This window comes from Capricornis sumatraensis, chromosome 15 (genome assembly GCF_032405125.1).
Source record: "Capricornis sumatraensis isolate serow.1 chromosome 15, serow.2, whole genome shotgun sequence".
In the NCBI taxonomy this organism is placed as follows: domain Eukaryota; kingdom Metazoa; phylum Chordata; class Mammalia; order Artiodactyla; family Bovidae; genus Capricornis; species Capricornis sumatraensis.
In genome coordinates, this window is record NC_091083.1 from 28,782,389 (window position 1) to 28,804,477 (window position 22,089).

At 42.3% G+C, this 22,089-nt stretch overlaps 1 protein-coding gene across 1 annotated transcript in view; it reads right to left on the reverse strand.

Moving 5' to 3' along the window:
• Positions 1–22,089, reverse strand: part of PRTFDC1 (phosphoribosyl transferase domain containing 1) — a 105,173-nt gene that overhangs the window by 18,210 nt on the left and 64,874 nt on the right. Inside the window, exon 4 of the mRNA XM_068987624.1 lies at positions 5,343–5,408. Within this exon, the coding sequence (XP_068843725.1) occupies positions 5,343–5,408 (66 nt within the window). The remainder of the gene's footprint in view (positions 1–5,342; positions 5,409–22,089) is intronic.

Below are 22,089 nucleotides of genomic sequence, written 5' to 3' on the forward strand. Positions count from 1 at the left end.
GGAAAGAAGGAAGGATGGAGAGAGAGAGAGAGAGGAAGGGAGGAAGGAAGAAGAGGTAATAAAAGAAGCCCAGAAACAGAAAGGAGAATGTGGGCTGTCTAGAGTCTCCGTTTCCTAAATATTTTAACTTGATCATCTACAGAGGACTTTGGCACCCCACTCCAGTACTCTTACCTGGAAAATCCCATGGACGGAGAAGCCTGGTAAGCTGCAGTCCATGGGGTCGTGAAGAGTCAGACACGACTGAGTGACTTCCCTTTCGCTTTTCACTTTCATGCATTGGGGAAGGAAATGGCAACCCACTCCAGTGTTCTTGCCTGGAGAGTCCCAGGGATGGGGAAGCCTGGTGGGCTGCCGTCTATAGGGTCATACAGAGTCAGACACAACCAAAGTGACTTAGCAGCAGCAGCAGTAGAGGACTTAAGTGACACAGTAAATCTATGGGGTTTCTAATGTATGGGAAATTAGACAGGTGATTTTCTAACCTTCCCTCCTTCAGGAATCACTGCTCCTTCAGAGAGGGCTATTCCTTCTGCTTCACTCCGCTTCACTCCTGAAGTTCAAGTGCTCAAACCACACCATCTCCTCACTGGTTTCTCTCCCTGCAGTCTCTCTCTCTTCTTTCAGTTAACTCTGCCCTCCTGTCAGGTGATTTCCCTAAAACACAGCTTCTCGATGTCACCGCAGCTCAACAACTTTGGTGGCTCCTCTTTGCTTTTCTGAGCAAGTTACACTCATTAGTCAACATATTCTTTTTTTTTTTTTTTTTTTTGGCTTTTTGCTTTTTTTAGCTATACCGTGTGGCAAGTGCGATCTTCGTTCTCCAACCAGGGATCAAACCTGCATCCCATGCAGTGAAAGTGTGGCGTCTTAACTGCTGGACTGCCAAGGAAGTCCCCGATATAGTCTATAAAGCAAATCCAATTTCAGTTCTTTAAATTATTATTTTGCTATTTTTTGATGAATTTCCTTCAGTCACACGGGGCCACTCCTGTTCTCTGGCTCTGCTGTCTTCTTCTCTTCCTCCCCGATTCCACAGGCTATTCTCTCTCCCTCTCCTGCGCTATTCCCTGACCTTCTGGTTCCAAATAAAACCTCACCTTCTTCTAAGACAATTACAATCCTAAGAAATTATTCTTTCTTTGGATTTCTTTAAGCTCAAGGAAAAGTATCGTATGGAAAGGCCCCCTACCCTCTAAAATGTTCTTCCCTGGATGCCGAGTATTAAAAAAGAGAACGCAAGAACAAGTTCATGGCAGAGTAGTAATATAATGATAAATGTAGCTTCAGTGTGAATTTTTAACTGAGAAATCATGTGATTGCTCTGTGAGAAGGGAGAAGTTAGATGATGACCTGGACCAACCCTTCCAATGCAGATATTCATCCAACACTCTTCCATCCCAGGCAGATATTTATTGCAGTTTCAGGCTTTCTTCTACCACCATTTAAAAAAGGGCCTGCCCATTGTTATGTGCCTTTCAAGTTTTTTCCCAGCTGGTATAAATTCTACATGATGGAAAGATGCTAGAGGGCTTCTGAAGTTTTTTTTTTTTCTGGCAGCACTGCACAGCATGGGGGACCCTAATTCCCCAACCAATGATCGAACCCACACCCCCTGCAGCAGAAGCGCAGGCTTAACCACTGGGCCGCCAGGGAAATTCCTGAAATTTGTTTTTATAGTTTTCTCAAACTCCTAATGGATAGCCTATTTCTGAAAAGCTAAAGAAGGGGTAAGGGAGGGCAAGCCATAAGAGAGTCTTTATTCTTTTAAGGAGAAGGAAAGTTGAGTGAATTTTTTTTTCACTCCTCCACTCCTTCCACATCCTGGTGGGGAAATAGGCAAATGAAAAAGAAGCCCCAAATAAACACCAGAAATTATGGAAAGGGCTTCAGTGGAAAGAAGGTGCTGATACAGAGGCTAATGGAGAATACGGGGACAGGGGCTTACAGGCGAGGAGTTAATGCTCATTTTAGAGACTCAGGGAAGGCCTCTCTCTGAGACAAAAGTCTTTAGGCTGAAATCTGAAGGTTGGGAGGAATATGAATTCCAGGCAGAGGTCACAGCTTGTCCAGGGTCTTGGCAGGAAGGAGCTTAGCCGCTGTGGTGTTAGCCAGAGAGGAGGTGGTGAACGGTGTGCCATTGACGTTGGGAAGGAGACAGGGTCAGATCATCGGGGTCTTCTAGGCTGTGATAAGGAGTCTGGATTATAATCTCAGAGCACTGGGTTGCCAGGCACAATATAGAACATCCAGATACATTTGAATTTCAGATAAAAACAATATTTTAGTTCAAGTGTGTTCCAAATACTGCATGGGACATACTTATACTGAAAATTTATTCATTGTTTATTTGAAATTCAAATTTAACTTGGCATCTTGCTTTTTTTTTTTTTAAACTAAGTCTTACAACCCTAATTGACAGGCTGCTGAAAGGTTTTCAGTAGGCAAGTGATGGGATCCAATTTGTATTTTAAGAAAATCCCTTTGCTTCTTGGAGACTGGTTTGAGGGGTGGCAACAGTTAAGTTGATGCTTTTGAACTGTGGTGTTGGAAAAAATTTGAGAGTGCCATAGACTGCAAGGAAATCAAACCAGTCAATCCTAAAGGAAATCAATCCTGAATGTTCATTGGAAGGACTGATGCTGAAGCTGAAGCTCTAATATTTTGGCCACCTGATGCGAAGAACAAACTCATTTGAAAAGACCCTGATGTTGGGAAAGACTGAAGGCAGAAGAAGAGGACGACAGAGAATGAGATGGTTGGATGGCATCATTGACTCAATGGACATGAGTTTGAGCAAGCTCCAGGAAATGGCAAGGACAAGGAAGCCTGGTGTCCTACAGTCCATGTGGTCGCAGAGAGTCGGACACAACTGAGCATCTTAACAACAGTTAAGCGAAGGCAGAAGTTCAGGGAGACTCACAGCTGCCCAGGAAAGGGATAGAGGTTGTCTCGCCTTAGAGACCAGTCTTCTCAAACTTTAATGCGCATAGAATCATCAGGGAACCTTGTTAACATGAAGACTTAATTCAGCAGATCTGGGGTGGGATCTGAGGTACTGCATTTTCAATGAGTCTCCAGGAGTTGCTGACCTTGCTGGTTCCTAGAGCAAAGGTCAGCAAACTATGGCTGACTGGCCAAGTCTGGCCTGCTGCTTGATTTTTGGTAAACAAAATTTCACTGAAACACAGTGGTGTCCACTTGTTTGCACTTTATCTATTGCAAATAGCCGCTTTTCTGCTATGATGGCAACGTGAAATAGCTGCAACAGAAGACTGTATGGGCCACAAAACTGAAAAAATATTTACTACCTGCCCTGACCTGGAAAGTTTATCTGAAACCTGCCCTAGAACACACTTTGAGTAGCAAGGTCTAGACCTGGAATGTTACCATGGAGATGGAGAGACATAATGGAGAGACATGGACATATTCAAGACACATTTGAGAGAACAGAGTGTGGTCTACACTGGTTCATTAAACATTGACTTCTGATGTGAGCGTAGGAACCCTGAACTGCGGAATCTTAAGCTGTCATGACAGTTGAGAACCTGGCTAATCGATGTTGATATATCTTAGAAATATTTACCCAAGAAGTCAAATATTGACATGAATTTGAATGCATATATCTCTGCACACACAGTGACTAGAAAGATATCACGTAACAGTACCTGGTAACCTGGACGAATCATTCATCGTGCTAGCAAAAAACTGAAGCCAACCTCTGCTCAGACTTACTGTTTGGCTGGTTTGCCGTTTCTCCTAACCTGAACTTCCATGATGTCTATTTTCTCATGAGGGGATGGTCTTTGCAGTAATTGCAGAAGGGGAAACCGAGGCACAGCCTTATCACCCCTTCTTGCTCACTCCACCCGCAGGAAGAAACTTCCCTTTCTTCAATCTCTTCTCAGTCTTTTTGAAAAAATTATAACTATTATCCTCTCTCTACCTCCTAAAGGAAGGGACTATCCAGTGCTCATAAGAGGAAAAATGACTTTAAAACAAAATACAAGATGATTTTAAAAGGCAGGAGAGAAACACTGTACTTTTTCTGTGCAATTTTCTTTTTAGAGTTGCCACTTTGACAGATTCACTATTTCTCCTGTGTGATAAACTTATAAGGCAACGTCATACAACAAAGTACTACAATGACATCATTTAAAGACAACCCCAGGGTGGTTAAAAGTTATGAATTTCTGGAAATAGCTTTTGATTTTTTTTTTATCTTTCCAGGATGTTGTATTATGCAGTGATGTAGTAACATCAAATGGCGGCTTCGTGATACATACATTAACACCAACAAGTGAATTCCAGTTTCTGTAGGACACAGTTTACTACTAGGTAGCAATTTAACATTCAGATGCTAAGCTATCTTCTGAAGAGGGGAAGGAAGCTGTTCTGCAGTTAGTCCTTGTGGCTCTTCAATGTTCCTCATGTTATTACACACATTTTTATTAAATATGGCTGCTATCCCTTCCCCAGGTGGGCACTGCAAACCAGTAACAACTGCAGATACGAGATTAAGCTTGTGTAACAGACTGCTTTGTTTCACTTAGAAAGCTTAAGTTGCTCAGGGATAATGAATACAAGATAATGTCAGCAGAGCTGAACAAAAACAAATTCTGTGTTGCTTTCATTCATGGCAAAACTTGCATTTCAGATCAAACTTGCACAAAGACCATCTGCTTGATGCAACACTCTTCCTTCCCAATGCATGGATTTATGTCAGAATCCAAAGAGTAATTATGTAATTATTAATTATGTAATTATTAAGCTTTGGCAGATTTGGATCTCCAAGTTAACATTGGAGGTGCCTGCCCCAAAATCTCATGGGATACAGCAACGAGGGGGAGGAGGCAAAGTGTTGAAAAAGGAAAGAGTCTTCAGATATTCTTCTTTTAAATTCCCTGCCTAAATTTTAAACACTTCAACAAACATGTTTAAATGCCTTACTTTGGTGCCCAGGAGATGAAGGGTGAAAACCAGACAAATAAAGGAAAAGAATTCCCTTTCACGAGGTACCTGAAAGTGTGAGTAGGGAAAAAAAAAAGGGAAAGAGAAGAAGGAGTGCTAAGGGGGTTTTGTAATGTGAGGGTGTCTGAAATAAGATTGGAAGGAAGCTTGGAGACGAAAGATTTGGTCTGAGTCAAGCCTTGGAAGCATGATAAAAGGAGTGCTTTATAAAAGGAGGAATCATTAAAAGGATCCACACATTCATTTGCATGAATTAGCAAACCCAGGAGAGTGTCTGAAATGGACTGCAGCGCTGACCTGAAATGGAGGTTACTGATTTCCCCGCAACACCCAGGCCTCAGTGGGCACAAAGCAGAGTCATACGAACAAACCTTTCCAGCCAGAGTCGAAAGATCATCGCCTCCAATGATCTGCATCTCGTCCATGGACTGGTCATTCTAAACGGAAAGGGGGAGATAATATTTTACTATACAAGAAAAGCTGTAAAGCACATTTCCCCATCTACCCAGCCAGGAGCTGGATTGTGCCTTGCAAATACAGCACAAATAGCTGGTCCTGATTCATGGTTGCCTATGGTTACCAAGAGCCAGTCTCCTGCCACCACGCTTGAGACAAAGCATCCTAATGGCTGATAGCCGAGCCTGTGTGGAGAGGGGATGGAGGGAGCGGGGAGAGGACAAGCAAATCTAATTTTGGAACAAAATAAAACCATGGAAGGTGCCTGAGCCTATTCTGCGGCAGATGGAATTGGAGAAGACAGTCATGCTCCTGGACTTCCCTGGGGTGGTTGGGGCTATGGAGGGGGGAGCTGGGGAGGGGGCCTAGCGTTTGTCAGCTGTGCCAACAGCCCCAGTTACAGCCCTGCAGTGGGGGACAATTAGACTGTGGTTCCCACAGAGGTTAGAGACCCCCTCTCCTCACTACCAACGTGGGTCCAATCCCTTATCTGTATCAAGGGCAATTCTAAAAGGCCACAGATCAAGAAATATTACACTTAGATTGTGAGACAAGGATGAAGCAGCCTCAGAAACTTTCTGGAATTCAGGAATATGAGACTAGAATCCCGTTTAGAAGACTTTTCACAATACCTTGTAATAACCTATAATGGAAAAGACTCTGAAAAGAATATTTTATATATATATATATATATATATATATATATATATATATATATATATATATATATATATATATATATATATATATATATATATATATATATGCTTCCCTTGTGGCTCAGATGGTAAAAAACCTGCCTGCAATGCAGGAGACCTGGGTTTGATTCCTGGGTTGGGAGGATCCCCTGGAGAAGGGAATGGCTACCCACGCCAGTATTCTTGGCTGGAGAATCCTGGACAGAGGAGCCTGGCAGGTTACAATCTATGGGGTCACAATGAGTCAGACACAACTGAGCAACTAACACACACACACGCGTATATGTATACATATAGCTGAATCACTTTGCTGTACACCAGAAACTAACACAACATTGTAAATCAACTGTACTTCAGTTTTAAAAAAGAGACTTTTCACTTAAGTCCTATTAGAGATTATAAGCATTTCTTTTCACAGTATATATATGGGACATCATTCTGCCTCAATTAAACCTCTCTCTCTCTCTCTCACACACACACACATAATAAAACATGAGTTGTTTCTTAGTAAATATCACAGTAGAATAACAAGGGGGCAGAACGGGTTAAAAGAAGGCAACCAACTTATTTTCTGGCTTCCTTGCAAAGATGCATTAGAGGAACTGAAGGCGACATCCTACAGGCAACTGGTTTCATGATCAAGCAAGACTGCGGTGACACTGCAGTCCCTTCATCCGAATGATAAGCTAAGTGAGGGAATAGATATATGATGCGCTGAACCAGGAAGTATCTTTGGTGACTGCTGTTGTTTTGGCCAGTTCAGTGCTTTTCTCCCTTATTCTGGCAAGAAGGCCCTGCCTTTTGTTGGGGAGGGAGGTCATTCCCCTAAAGGAATTTTCCTGGGTTAGTTTGAATTGGATTCTGTCACTTGCAACTCAGAGTCTAGACCTAGAGATACATTGTCACGGCACTGGTCATCAGAAAGGAAAAAAGAAAAAAGCCAATCAACCAATATAATAGTTTTACCAGTGAAGCAGCATTTTGTTTTTCACCTTACTGCTCAAGAGAAAAAAAAAATGACCTTAAAACGTTCTTACTTTCAGTCTGAAAGCATTTATTCCTAACTGCAAAGGAGTGGTGACAATGCTTGAAATGTTTGAAAGTGCCCCGTAAGTTAGATAAAACCAATAATTTTCTTCTTATGGGAACTGATAGCCAAAGGAGAAAATCAAAGACTATCCAGAATCCACTGGTCTTTTGCTGTTTTGGGGTTTTTTTTTTGTTGTTTTTTTCAAACACCTCTGCTTGAGTCAAGTTTTTACTGTCCCATTAGCAAAGCAAGTCACGCGAACAAGCCCAGCATTAATCTGAGAAGCAATCATTAAGTAACAGAACGAAGTACATAGACACAGGGAAGCCATTTAATTAGGGTCACTGATGCAATCACTCTGCACAGTGGTTCACAAACATCCTTATATTCCTAGCATTGATGTATCCTTTTTTCTTTTTTAACATCATTGATTTTGATTTGAAGATATTTTACTTGGGATTGTTCATCTGATCTTCATAAGACTGGCCTGTACTTTCCTTTCTTTTGCTACCTCTGTGGATTTTTAAAGCAAGTTATACAAGCCTCATGAGTTGGGTGGTTCTTTGTCTTTTTTCTGTATGCTCGAAGTTCGTATGTGAATGAATTTATCTATTTTGCTAAGGTTCAGCAGAGCTCAGAATAGGTATTATTTAATCCCCAATTTACAAATGAGGAACTGGAGGCAGTAAGAGTTTGAGTAGCTTGCCCAAAAAAGGCACTACTAGTAAGTGAGGGGAACCAGTTCAGTTCTAGGATTGTCTGGCTTGGCATTATTCTTGTGTTAACAACCCCCATCCCCCACAACATTCCTAGAAGGTAGAAATAATAGCGCATCTTTGAGAGTACCATGGAGAAGAACTGGGTCCTGGTTGTACTAAGGAAGTAAAATATATAATAAGCTGAAATGGCTAGGAGAAATACACACCTTGGTAGAAATGCTGGTAACAGTTGTGTGGATTTATTTAAGTGGCAAAGGAAGGGTGGGCGGGAGGCTCAAGAGGGAGGGGATATATGTATACATATAGCTGATTCACACTGCTGTACAGGAGAAATTAACACAACATTGTAAAGCAATTATACTCCAATTAAAAACATTAAAACAAACGAATAAAGAGCAAAGGAAGTCTCCAACATTTAGCCCAGGCATCCTCAGATAGAAACATGTTGGAAATTACTAGTTTTGGTGACCTGGTCTCCAGGTACAAAAAAGAGCTCAGCATGTATAGTGACTGCTCATACAAAAGAGAATTTGGACTGTTTAGATAATGTTCAGGAAAAAACAAAGCCAAGTAAGAATAAATATCCTGAATTCCTTTTGAGGAACGGGAAGGGGATGAGTAAAGAAAACAAATAAACAAAAGAATCACTCTCTCAGCCACTCATTTCCAAAGAGAGACAGACTTGCTTCAGAATCCATACACGCACAGACTTTCTCAACATTCTCAGCCTCCACAGATGCCTTAACTTTGCTTTTTTCCCTCTTCTTTTCAGCCTTATCCTTCCTCTCAGCTATTCTCCTGTGCTCAGTAAGGTCAACGACACTATATAAAATACAGGCAAACCCCTAACCAAAACAGTTCGTTATAGCACTTCCCTGGTGATCAGTGGTTGAGAATCTGCCGTCAATGCAGGGGATACACGTTCTCTCCCTCGTCTGGGGAGATTCCACATGTTGCTGGGCAAATAACTCCATGTATCAGAACTACTGAGCCTGGGCTCTAGAGCCCGCTCTTTGCACCGGGAGAAGCCATGGCAGTGAGAAGCCTGCACACCGCAACTCGAAAGTAGCCCTTGCTCACCGCAACTACAGAAAGCCCGCGTGCAGCAACAAAGACCCAGCACAGCCAAAAATAACAAAATAAGTAAGGAAATATTTTTCCAAAAACACAAACAGTTCATTATAAGAAGTTTTAATGGTCAAAGTGGAGAGCTTCTAATGAAAATGTTGCAGTGTTGAAAAATTTTTCAAAAACTCTAACATGTGGTACAAAGTCAGATAACAAGGAGAGATGAATCAGTTCAGTGTTTACTTTTCAACCAGTGGTGGATATAGGACATGACCCTTAACTCGGTCCCTGAGTCCTTTAAGCCACCTAGGGTCAAAGTGGAGGTCACAGGGCAGTGGCTTGTATGTCTGCCCTTTGCTTCACCCAGAGAAACTCCACTTATCTCTGTTGTATTAACTGGGTTCAAGGTAAGAAGTGCCAAATCACTTCAATCATTTCTAACTTTGTGTGACCCCATGGACTGTAGCCCCCCAGGCTCCTCTGCCTATGAAATTCTCCAGGCAAGAATACTAGAGTGCGTTGCCATGCCCTTCTCCAGGGAATCTTCCCTCAAGGTAAGATGGTGGGAACCAAAAAGTCTGAAAACTCTTGTGTCAATATTTTTGCTTCCTTTTAAACAGACTTGCCATCTTTTTGGTTCTTGCTCATTTAAATATCCATTTGTTTCTGAGGTCATTTTTGTTTAGAATCTCATTTTTACAATATGTGGATGAGCTGTGAGAAAGGAAAACATGGCAACTGGTAAACAGGCAGCTGGGGGGGTCTCTACATGCCCTTGGGGACCAGACTGCCTGGGTTCCAGTCCCAGCCCCACCTTCTATGAGCTGTCCAACCTCGAGGAAGCGACTTAAACCTTTCAGTACTCTAGTGTCCTCATCTACAAAAAGAGAATGTTAATCAATGTTAATAGTTCCTACCTAGCATTATTGGGAGGAGTAAATGAATTAATATGAATTGAGCACTGAGTCCTGGTGTTAACAAGAAGCAGTTCCTAAAGCCTTGGCTTACCCCAGGATCATCATCTACTTTTAGTCTAAGAAACTTGCATGTCTACCCAAGTTTCTCAGCTTGGACCTCATGATGATTCTTTGCACAGTTCATTGAGTCCATCATCGATACATGAATGTCTCGTGCTTTGGGGAAAAGGTTTCTGAGGCTGATGGCTACCCATGAGGCGCGTGGTTAAGGAGGACTCCTGTCCTGTGGCAACTGTGCATCAGGGCTACAGTCTTGGTTAAAAACAAGCTCCACTGTATGTTCCTTCAGGGTTTCTCAGTGATCCCCCTGCTCCCAAGCGGTGGTGTCTGAATCTTTAGAGTGGACCATTTGGTGGATATAATTACCCACATCACTCCTCTCTGCTGTTTTCATCTTTCTCCCAATGGACAGAAGCCACCTGGAAATCATGCTCGAATCCTCTTTTGTCCTTATCACCTCTCATCTATTCTTTGTAGGAGCCGTTTACAGTCAATAGAGCAAAGAGTTAACCTTGAAATTGCTTCACAAGATGGCAGGTGACAATCTGTAGAATAGGAGACCGGATGGCCGGACTTCTGATAATTTTCTCAACCCTGGCTGCAGTTTTGCTTGGGGATCATGAGCTGCTCCAATTCTTCCCTTTGATTCACCGTCTTAGCTTAAGGTAATTTAAAATAGATTTACACTACCTGTCAACAGCAGAACCTTGACTAAGATTTCATACCAATTTACAGGAGAACTCAATATGTGCAAATATTGCTAACTATGATTAGTGACAACTTACTCACGACACATCACCACGCCTCACCGTGCTGCACGAGATCCTAGGCGTCCCCAGCACATGATGGACTGCTTCTTCCCCCACGTCTTAGCTGGTGGCTGCTCCTGTCTCCTCTCTCTGTCTTTCTTCAAGGGAGTAATTCTTACTCTTTCCTCAAGACTCAGTTCAGGCATGATCTCTTCCAGGAAGCTCTCCTGGAGTCCTCTGGACTTGATCTGTGTCTGATAACACTCTCTAAATGTCAACAGGTCACTAGAATTTTCTGAGAATGCAGCAACTGCCAGTGGCATGAAAACTTCAGCACAAACAGCCTGATTTTCATCCTAATTACACCCCCTCTGGCTGACACATTGTGGCATCCAGTGTTTGTTGAGCGACACTGAAGTATCTGCATACATGTGTTTGCTATATTTTTAATACCCCTTCCACTACCCACATTACAATACTAAGTGTTCTCAGGCAGCACTTGGTTTCCCTTGCTCTAAGTTCTTCTTCCAGCTGTCCAGGAACTAGAAGGAGCTTATTGCCCAATGGAGACAGAGAGAAAAAAAAAATACAGATAAACAAACACATGGGAAAATATCTGTAAAGTTCGATTGAAAGTGAACACAAAGGAAGCTGACTCGAGCAACCTGGAAAATGCTAAGACTGAAAGAATAGAGACCTTCCTCTGTGATGTCTGAGTGATTCCCACCCATAAAGAAACTGTTTCTTTACTCTTTCTTATTGCTACTATTCTATTACACTGGTTTCCAAAGAGCCTTGTCAATACTTTGAAAAAAATATAAATGCAAAAATCCATGTGAATTCTGAACATGAAAAATAAGAAAACAGGAATTATTAAGATGCATCAGGAATTACGAAGATCAGTCATTCATTTCATGATGAGTTAAGGATGTATTTTAAAGCCAAACTAGCATTTAACCAGGAAAAAAATATGTAAGTATCAGCATGTACAATTTAGCTTAGTTGAAGGGACACGCACATTTTGCATTTTCTAAATTTGGTGTGTAGCTTTTGCAAGCACGGTTGAGACTTTATTTGAAGACAAAATGGCTTTCTGTTTAATGACAATGATCTATTGCTCTATTGTGACCGGTATTCCATGCCACCCATTCTCCATGAGAGGTACTGGCTAGCTAAGAGTAATCCCTACCCAACAGAGAAAGGCTCTTTTCTTTAAAAGAAAGCAATTTTGGGTCAGAAGAAGCAACCACAAAAATAAGAAGAAGCTATAGGCTGGCAGGAATAATGAAGGGTCACCAAGAAAAAGGAAAAGGGAGGGAAAAGGAGAAAAGTGGACTTTCACTTCAATTTAGTTATAAAAGACCCCAGAAAGGAGGAAACTAAGTTTAAAAACAGATTCAGTGACATTGCTTTACATGGACTCTGAAACCTTGAAGCCTTCTTTTTGAAACTTTTCAAAACCTTCTGTTTTGAAACCTGGTATGGATTTGTTGCTTTGGTTTAAATCACGTTTTTAAATTATGAATCAGAAGGGAAAAACAAATTGAGCCCTTGACGCATGTCAGCGACCCCAAAGGGCTTCGGTAAAATCTACGTGTTCAAATGTGGATGACCATATCCCAGTGGTAACTTTTCTTTCTTTCTTTTTTTCTTATAAACTTCATCATTTCTTTAAAAAAAAATTTATTTGGTTGCATTAGGTCTCAGTTACTGCACCCAAGATCTCTCCTGTGTCATGTGGCTCTTCCGTTGAGGCAGGAGGACTCTTTAGTTGCAGAGCACAGACTTAGTTGCTCCTCAGCACGTAGGATCTTAGTTCCCCCACTAGGAATTGAACCAGCGTTCCCTGCATTGCAGGGCGGATTCTTAACCACTGGACTACCAGGGAAGTCCTAAGTATCTCTTGAAAGGTCATTTTCGCCACACAGTTTTTTTCCCCTAGATAACCCAAGGAAGATTTATAACTATAATTCTAAATAAAAGGATTCAAATGGAAATTGTTGTTCAACACTAAAGAAATCTTAAACCAGCTCTTACAGACCCGTTTTAAGATTGCCAGGGGCTGGGATGGTAAACACGAAAGGCGGAGGGGGAGGACTGCTAGGACACCCTGAGCTGAGCAGACCTCCAGAACACACACTGCTTTCTGGCATTAGACTGAATCTACCTTGTTCCCACCCGGGTGTACTCTGGGACCACAAGGTCCTGCTTCCTTGTGTGACTTCTCAGCTCAAAATATTTTTGCAGTTGCCCATGCCTACAAAAAGGAGTCTCATTTTGTCATTGCATTGGGCTGGGCCATCCTTACAGTCAGGCAAGAGAAGTCTTGCATGTCACAAATACCAAAACACAAAGACATTTGTTTTCTTTTTGGTCTTAAAAGGCAGTTTTGGGGGAAACTCTGGGACAGTTTGAGCTAATGGGAATTATGCAACAGGGAAATGTGTGCTGAAGTGGGCCATGTGCCTCACCCCCCACCCTTGCAGGGTCCAGTTAAGTTGTTGTAGGGAAGGTGGCAGTGGCCTACCTTGGGAAACCAGACAAAGAGGGGTTGGTCTCTTTTCAAGCTGGCTGCCCTCAATCATCCAAAGCAGGTGCCTCAGAGACTGGAGTACCCGGATAACTGTGTTCCCTCCCACCTCTGTGCTCAGGGATAGGGTCTTTGGGGTCATCTGAGTTAGCAAAGAGAGGTATGAAGAATCCAGCTGCCCCAACCCCCTGGAGAGCTTAACCTTGCCAGTCCCATGCAGGGTTCAGGCAGGCTTGGTCACCACCCAGGTTCTGGGCCCAGCTGGTGCCCCGCCCTGCCCAGAAGGCACTTGGCTCTGCCCAGGCTTGTCCACTGCTGGGACGAGCACCACTCCTATGGCCTCCAGTGCAGGTGATCTGGCTGGAAACATGAGCCTGGCCATGGACAAATCTATAAAGTGTCAAAACCTTAACTATTTAGGCATATGACAGGTGAATCTCCATTTGTTCTCTTGCCCTGAGCCCCATACATATAAGGGGCAAGGCTGACTTTGAGAACCATTGACTGAATGCTAGGCGCTATAATGCTAAGGCCACTGCTTACATGAGTCCAAACAAAATCCTGTAAGACATGATCCAGCAATCATGCTCCTTGTTATTTACCCACAGAGTTGAACACTTGGGTCCATACCAAAATTCACACCCTAGCCACTGTGGAGCAGTATAGAAGTTCCTCAGAAAAAAAAAAAAAATGACCCAGCAATCCCACCCTGGGCATATATTCAGATAAAACTCTAATCCAAAAGGAGACCTATAACCCAATGCTAATAGCAGCACTATCCATAACAGCCAAGACATGGAAACCCATTAGAATGTACAACACCAAGAATGAACCCTACTGTAAACTATGGACTTTGGGTAATGATGAATCAATGTAGGTTCATCAGCTGTAACACAGGTACCAATCTGGTCAGAGATGTTGATAATGGGGGAGGATGAGGGTGTGTGAGGGCAGTGGGTATATGGGATTTCTTTGTCCTTTCCCCTAGATTTTGCTGTGAACCTGAAATTGCTCTAAAAAAATAAAGTCCATTAAAAAAAATCTTGAGGCAACAGGTAACTTAAAAAAACATTTAAATAACTTTGCCAAAAGCTTCCCAGGTGGCTCAGCGGTAAAGAATCTGCCTGCCAATGCAGGAGTCGTGGGTTCGATCCCTGGGTCAGGAAGATCCCCTGGAGAAGGAAATGGCAACCCACTCCAGTATTCTTGCCTGGGAAATCCCACGGACAGAGGAGCCTGGTGGGTTACAGTCCATGAGGTCACAAAGAGTCGACTTGGTGACTAAACAAGAGTAACAACAAACGTTGCCAAAGGTCCCACAGCTGAAAAGTGAGGGAGCTGAAGACAGAGCAGGGACTGACCCTCTGTCTTGCTCCATCTAACACATAAGTCCTATACTTCTCTCTTGGGTCTGATCAGAAGCTGCCTTTGTGTGTGACTTGACCCTTTACCCCTTCTGCACATGAATCATCTGTGCAGACTGTGATCTCCTCTGCAATGGGACCTGACAGTCTGCATTTCCAACAAGCTCCTGGACGACAAGGATGGAGCAGGTCCAGAGGGGACACACTGAGTTGCCTGGGTCTGTGCTCTGCCCATACCAACCTGCTGACCGAGCACTACTGTGTCTTACTGATGCTTCCTCCACCCAGAATGTCTTTCTGCCACATCTCTGCTTGTAAAAAACGTAGATATACAAATTAAAGTCTACTCGCATGATAAGTCATCACCTGACCCTCACCAGCCCCCAGACCCCCACCCACAGCCAGAATCAATTGGTCCTTCTGATGGGCTTTCCTGGCCTTCAGCACCATTTCAAGCAGTGCTTGCTTCTTTCTCGTTAGGTGGCACCTCTCTGCTCACTGGCTGTGCATCTGTTCACTTCTGCTATTTTGAAAGCATGCTGAGAGGGACTCTATCCCTTTCATCTTTACAGGTTGCTTAACACCAAGTGGGGCTTTGTATGCAGAAAGGAACATGACCCCACCTTGCCCCCTTCTTTAGCCCCCTGATGTTGGTCCTCTCTTCTATAAAATAGGAAAATTTAACACCTACCCATTTGGATGGTTGTGAGGTTTAAATTAAATGTCGTCATGTGTAAGGACTTCTTAACTACTGGTGGCCAGTGGTTAAGAATCCACCTTTCAATGCAGGGGATGGGGGTCTGACCCTGGACCTAAGATCCTAAATGCTGCAGGGCAACTAAGCCCATGCCCTGAAACGAACACTCCATGCAGTCAAAAATTAAAAAAAAAAGGTCATATGTAAAATACCTCACTCATAGTAAGCCACTGATAAATATGTACTGAATTGGATTTTCCTCTTATTATCTAAATAAGGAAAGGATGTGGATTTTTAAAAATTGAGTTAATGATAGATCCAGGCCTAGTGCCAGGGATCTTAACCTTTATTCCAGTCATTTTTTCCACTCTGTCAAGTTCTACTGTACTTTATGTGAGTAACATTCCCAGTCATTCATATGACTAAAATTCATCAGTGTTTACAGAAGAAACCCAGAATATTGCTTCCTGGTTCACATTTCCTGTACAAATCACTGGCTAAAATTCAGACAGGGCTTACAAATAAAAGGCATTGATATATTCTTACATCTTGGTAAATAATAAAGTAACATATTTCATATCCATCTATAATGTAATGGCATGTCTATGAAACTCAACACAACCAAATTTAAAAATAGGAAATGGTTCCAGATTAAATATGATTGTTCAAAAGAAAATAAATGATTATGATCAACCAGAACGATTGCCTTTACGGATTACTCACTGGGACACCTTGGCAAACTCACCTGATTTCTCATTTACTTATCTCAAAAACACAGATACTACAAACCGCCTTACTTATTTCAGAGTTCAAGGAATGAGCAAAAAAAAAAAAAGGCCAATTTATGCAAATACCATAAAAATCCAGCAAACTTTCTATGTGTGAAAAATCATTAGCAGTATCTTTAGATATAATCCAAAGCTGAGGGGAAAGGCAATTTATGTGAAACCTACAGAAAGTGGAAGACTTGGGGAGGTCCAACTATTAAGTGTTTCATCTACTATTACTATGTTTTAGATTTATGGTCTTGGCTTCCAACTGCTCCAGGTACCTAAATGAGCCATGAGCCATGTGAGGAGGTCAGAGAGCAGAATGCTTCTAGAGCCACCTTCCCTTCTTCAGAATAAGAAGAGATGGTTTATTTGATGTAGGCATGTTGATTGGCAGTGCAGGCTTGCAGATTCCTTCAGTATGAAGTCATGTCTTCAAAACTGGGTGGGGCGCTGACTTATTAAATTTTTTCTTTTCCTCTGGAAGCCAGGGCTTGGAAGTTGCTGAAGATGACATGCGAACTGAGTTGGGTGGTCTTGAGAAAATTCTGTGTAAACAGCATTGCTCATCGAAAAGCAGCACAAAACACTGCACATCTGTCTGTCCATATAAGACAAACGGAATCTGGACTCCATTAATGGGCCCGAGGAATAAATTATTCTCTAATAAATGTTTTTATAATCGCAGTGGAAAGGAAGGTCCAGGACACCAAAGGAAATGAGACTCTGCTGGACCGATCTGTCAGCGGAAGCCTGGAGGAGGAGTGGGAGGAGGAAGAAGTCCACAGCTGTGCCTGATGCAGGAGAGGCTGTGCCTTCTCGAAAGATGGGGAATATAGAAGCTCCAAGAGGGTACCTTATTCTAGACTGCCAAGGAGAATGCCAGATCACTCCGGGAGGGCGGCTTTCGCCCTCAGCTTTTTCTGGATGATCCAAGAACAATTCAATGAGACATTCAACTGAGGCTTCAGACCTGATGACCTCTATGTCCTGAAGGTCACAAAGTCCACATGATGTGGGCTAATAAGCTCCAGCAACTATGGAACAGGGCACCTGGGTTATCTGGGTTTTGCATCCAGATACTGCTAACGCATGAAATACCTACTCTTCTCCCCCTCTGCCCCATCAAATGTTTGCTGTCTTTGCCTGATGAGCACAAGGGCCTTTGTTTTGTCAGGGGCAGAACAGAGGAAGTTTGACCGACGCAGACGTGGCGGGGAGAGAAGAGGAGGCTGGAGTGTGATGTGGTCTCTGTTCCCTGTCTGGCTCGCTGGTTTACATTTGAGCCCCAGTGTTGGAGGACTGAACTGCTCTCCTTACAGGGGTGATAGGTCTGAAGCATGGTAGGCTCAGAATTGCCTGGAGCCCCTGCCTCTGCGAGAAACCTGGTCCAGCCTGGAGACCCAGGGGCTGGCTCTCTCATAATAAAGCCCACTAGGGAAGGCTTCCTTAATGATGCTAGCAAGAGGCTTCTCAGGCAGATGGAGTCGGGGCTGGCCAGGGAGGAGGCGGATGCACTGTGCTAACTGTGGCTGACAGACTGGTCTATAGACACACGTGAGGACCCATTTGGGGACCCGCAGAAATAACTGAAGAATACTTTCTTGACTGGCTAGAGGGGAAATGCCCAACCCCAATTCAATGTACTTTGGGCCTACTAATAAATGGATCCAATTTTGTATTTACCAACTGGTAATGCCAAAGGTCAAAGCTACACAGAAAATGGTGTAGAGTTTTGGAAATTTCAGGTATTTATTTGGCATTTAGGTAATCTTCCTCTGCCTACACCAAATTCATTTGCAATGGAAGTCACAATGTCTTTAACATTGTGGAGCTCGTGAAACTATTTTATCATCCACCTTGCTTTTTCATTTAAAAAACGTTAAGGCAATGATTTTTATTATTGTGGTAGTTTCGAAATTTCATTATACTTTGGATAAGTCTCTGTGACTTCTGTTTCTCGCCAAGATAGAATAACAAAGACCAGATTTACCCTCTTGCAAGTCACACAGACTTTTTCGTTTCCCAGTGCATATAAAAGTCATGTTTGCACTATATGTAGTCCAAGAAGTGCACACTACCATTATACCTAAAAAAATGTATGTTTCTTAATTTAAAAATACTTTGTTGGTGGTCCAATGGTTGAGAATCTGCATGTCAATGCAGGGGACACGGGTTTCATTCCTGGTCCAGGAGGATACCACATGTCATAGGGCAACTAAACCTGTGAGCTCCAACTCCTGAGCCCTCAAGCTGCAGCTACTGAAGCCCACACCCCCTGGAGCTCACGCTCTGCAACAAGAGAAGCCACCACAATGAGAAACCTTCACACTGCAACTAGAGAGTAGCCCCCACTTACTGACAGGAGAGAAAGTCCACATGTAGCAATGAAGACCTGTGCAGCCAAAAAGGAATGAATGAATGAATGAAAGAAACAACTGTTGATACTTGCAGGGCTTCTCTAGTGGCTCAGATGGTAAAGAATCTGCCTGCAGTGCGGAAGACCTGGGTTCAATTCCTGCGTTGGGAAGATCCCCTGCAGGAGGGAATGGCTCCCCACTCCAGAATTCTTTCCCAGAGAATTCCATGGACAGAGAAGCCTGGTAGGCTACAGTCTATGGCGTTGCAGAGACAGACATGACTGAGTGACTAACACTGAAACAATGAATTGATACTTTTAACAACAGCAATAAAAAATACTTCATTGCTAAAATATGTTAGCCATCATCTGAGCCTTCAGTGAGCTGAAATCTCTTTGCTGGTAGAGGGTTCTATTGTAATGCTGATGGATTGGGGTGATATTTCCTGAAGGCTGAGGTGGCTGTAGCAACTTCTTAAAATAAGACAACACTGAAGTTTGCTGCATCGATTGACTCTTTCCTTCAAGAACAATTTCTCTGGGGCATGCAATGCTGATTGGCAGCATTTTACCCACAGCAGAATGAGAACGTCTTTCAAAATTGGAGACAATCCTCTCAAACGCTTGCTGCTCCTTTACCAGCTAATTTTATGGGATAGTCTAAATCCTTTGTTGTCATTTCAACAACTGATTAATTTTGCCATCTTACATGGGCATGATTCATAGTGCCTCAATACAATTATAACAGTAACATCAAAGATCACAGATCATCATAACAAGTATAATACTATAAAAAAGTCTTAAACACTGTGAGAATTACCAAAATGCGACACGGACACAGGGAGCAAATGCTCTTGGGAAAACGGCGACAACAGACTTGTTTGAAAATGGCATGAAATAAACTTCAACCTGTAAAAAAGCGGTATGAAACTATATATGAAAAGAATACATGAAACTAAATGAAGTGAAACACAGTAAAATGAGGTATGCCTATATGTTGTTTTAATCTGTTCAATTTGTAGTAATATGTCCCGCAGCAACAGAGAAGTCATACAATGAAAAGGAGTTAATGGCAGACGGGACACTGCAGAAGAAATGATCAGTGAACTTGATATGATTAGTGAACTTGATGACAGCAATAGAGAGTATTCAAAATGGAACAGAGGACAAAGAACTTAAAAAAAGTAAAAAGATCATTAATTAGCTGTCGGCCGATTTTAAGACATTACCTACTGTTACTGTTAAGTCACTTCAGTCGTGTCCGACTCTGTGTGACCCCATAGATGGCAGCCCACCAGGTTCCCCTGTCCCTGGGATTCTCCAGGCAAGAACACTGGAGTGGGTTGCCATTTCCTTCTCCAGTGCATGAAAGTGAAAAGTGAAAGTGAAGTCGCTCAGTCGTGTCCGACTCAAGAGATGTGTAATTAGAGCACCTGAAACTGAAGTGGAGAAAAGACAATTAGAAGAAATAATGACCGAAAAACTTCCGTGTTTGGTGAAGAGTACAAATCCACAAACCTCAGAAGCTCAATGAAATCCAAGTACAAGCAACATAAAGAAAAATACACCAAACCATAAAAATAATGATGATACACTTCTGATTAGAAACAAGTCAAGTAAGGAAATAACTGACTCAATGGACATGAGTTTGAACAAACTCTGGGAGATAGTGAAGCACAGGAAAGCCTGGTGTGCTGAAGTCCACGGAGTCACAAAGAGTCAGACACAACTTAGCGACGGAACAACAAGGAAATAATGGAAGTACACATTTAAATTACTGAAAAAAGACTGTCAACCTACTCCGAAAAACTATCTTTCAAAAACTGAGGGTGACACAGAGATGGTTTCAGACAAACAAAAGCTGAAATAATTCATCACCAGCAGAGCTGTGCTATAGAAAACATTAAAGGAAGAACTTCAGATAAGAGGAAAATGACATGAGAAGGGAATGTGGATCTTCATGAAGAAATGAACAGCACAAGAAATGGTGACTACAGGAGTAAACATAAAATATTTTTTTCTTAGTATAACTCTTTTTTAAAACATAAACTTTTACTTTTGGAATAATTTCAGACTTACAGAACAGTTACAGATTAGTATGATGGTATTTGGATATATGCTGCCTTCAGACACCAACTTTGCATGTTCAGGAACAAACTAGTTAAAACTAAAAGGAAAGAGAAACACATAACATCACCATTCATTAAAGAAATACAAATGACAATAAGATGGTTTTATTCCTTTGAATAGCTGAAGTTAACAACCATACCAAATGTGGGTGAGGATGTAGAGCAAGTGGAACTCACACTGAGGGGAATATGAAAAGGTGCAGCCACTTTGGGAAACAGTTGAGCAGTTTTTAAGAAAGTTAAATATGCATCTACTACAAAGTCCAGGTATTCATTCACCACTAGGTATTTACTAAGAGAAAAGAAAGCTTATCTCCATACAAAGATCTGTTACAGATGTTCATAACAGCTGTACTTGCAATAGCCCCAAACTGAAAACTTCTATGTCCACCAACAGGTACCAAGTGGGCAGGAGGGTGCTGTGCACTAGAAAACGGAAATGCCTCACACTGGAAGTGAATAAAAGGATGAGTAGATGTTCATCTAGGCTCCTGTGCTAAGCGTGCTGTGACGTGTGGTCTGGCCATTTTCAAAGAGAACTTCATACCTGGCTGAAGTATAAATTAACCCAGAATACTCACTGGAAGGACTGATGGTGAAGCTGAAGCTCCAATACTCTGGCCACCTGATGCGAACAGCCACCTAATTGGACAAGACTCTGATGCTGGGAAAGGTTGAAGGCAAAAGGAGAAGAGGGCGACAGAGGATGAAATGGTTGGATGGCATTCAATTCAATGGGCATGAACTTGGGCAAACCCCAGGAAATGGTAAGCCTGGAGTGCTGCAGTCCATGGGGTCAAAAAGAGTCAGTTGGTGGCTGAACAACATTTGAAAATTCTAAAAACTCAAAACTAAAAACTCAGTTTAAAAAATATCAATAAACAGATTTGATTAATGTTACATAACTTACACTCTACTGTAGCCAAAAGTTCTAGAAACTTGCTCCAAGGGCTCTCACTCCATTTCCACCATAGAGACCAGTAAAGCAAACTTCTTTCAGATGTGCTTTTAAATCACATTCAAGTTGCCAGGGTTCTGATTAGGTCACATTTCTTATGTAAAACTCCTGGCCTCCTGCTTCTCTTTACTCACCACCATCTGTTTCTTCTGCATGCTCACCCCTGATCCTCATCTGCTCAGATTGGCTCTTACACTATGATTGTTACCCTTACAGTCAAAATAGATTCTCTTCTTCTCGCGCTTATCTGATGATAAGTGCCGCCGAGGCCAATTAGGTAGTGTAGCCGTGGTTTTGTGCTCACATACCCTTCCAGCACATCTAACTCAGCAGCTGAAATGTAATAACAAATTGTGGGTACTATAAATACACTTGTCCACAGTAGAAAGGGACTAAGGTATTTCAGGAGGCAAGTGGCAATGAAAACCATATTCTCCTTCACTAGGAAACTGACAATTCGGATTCTATTAAAGCTTTAGCTATTTCTGAAGCATTAAGGACCTAAACGCAGACCTTGCTACCACTGTCAACATGGCGAGGTATGAAGGATGTACTCATGATTCCCAAACCTGCCACATAGGAGGTTTGACTTTTATAAAACTGTTTTCTATTTG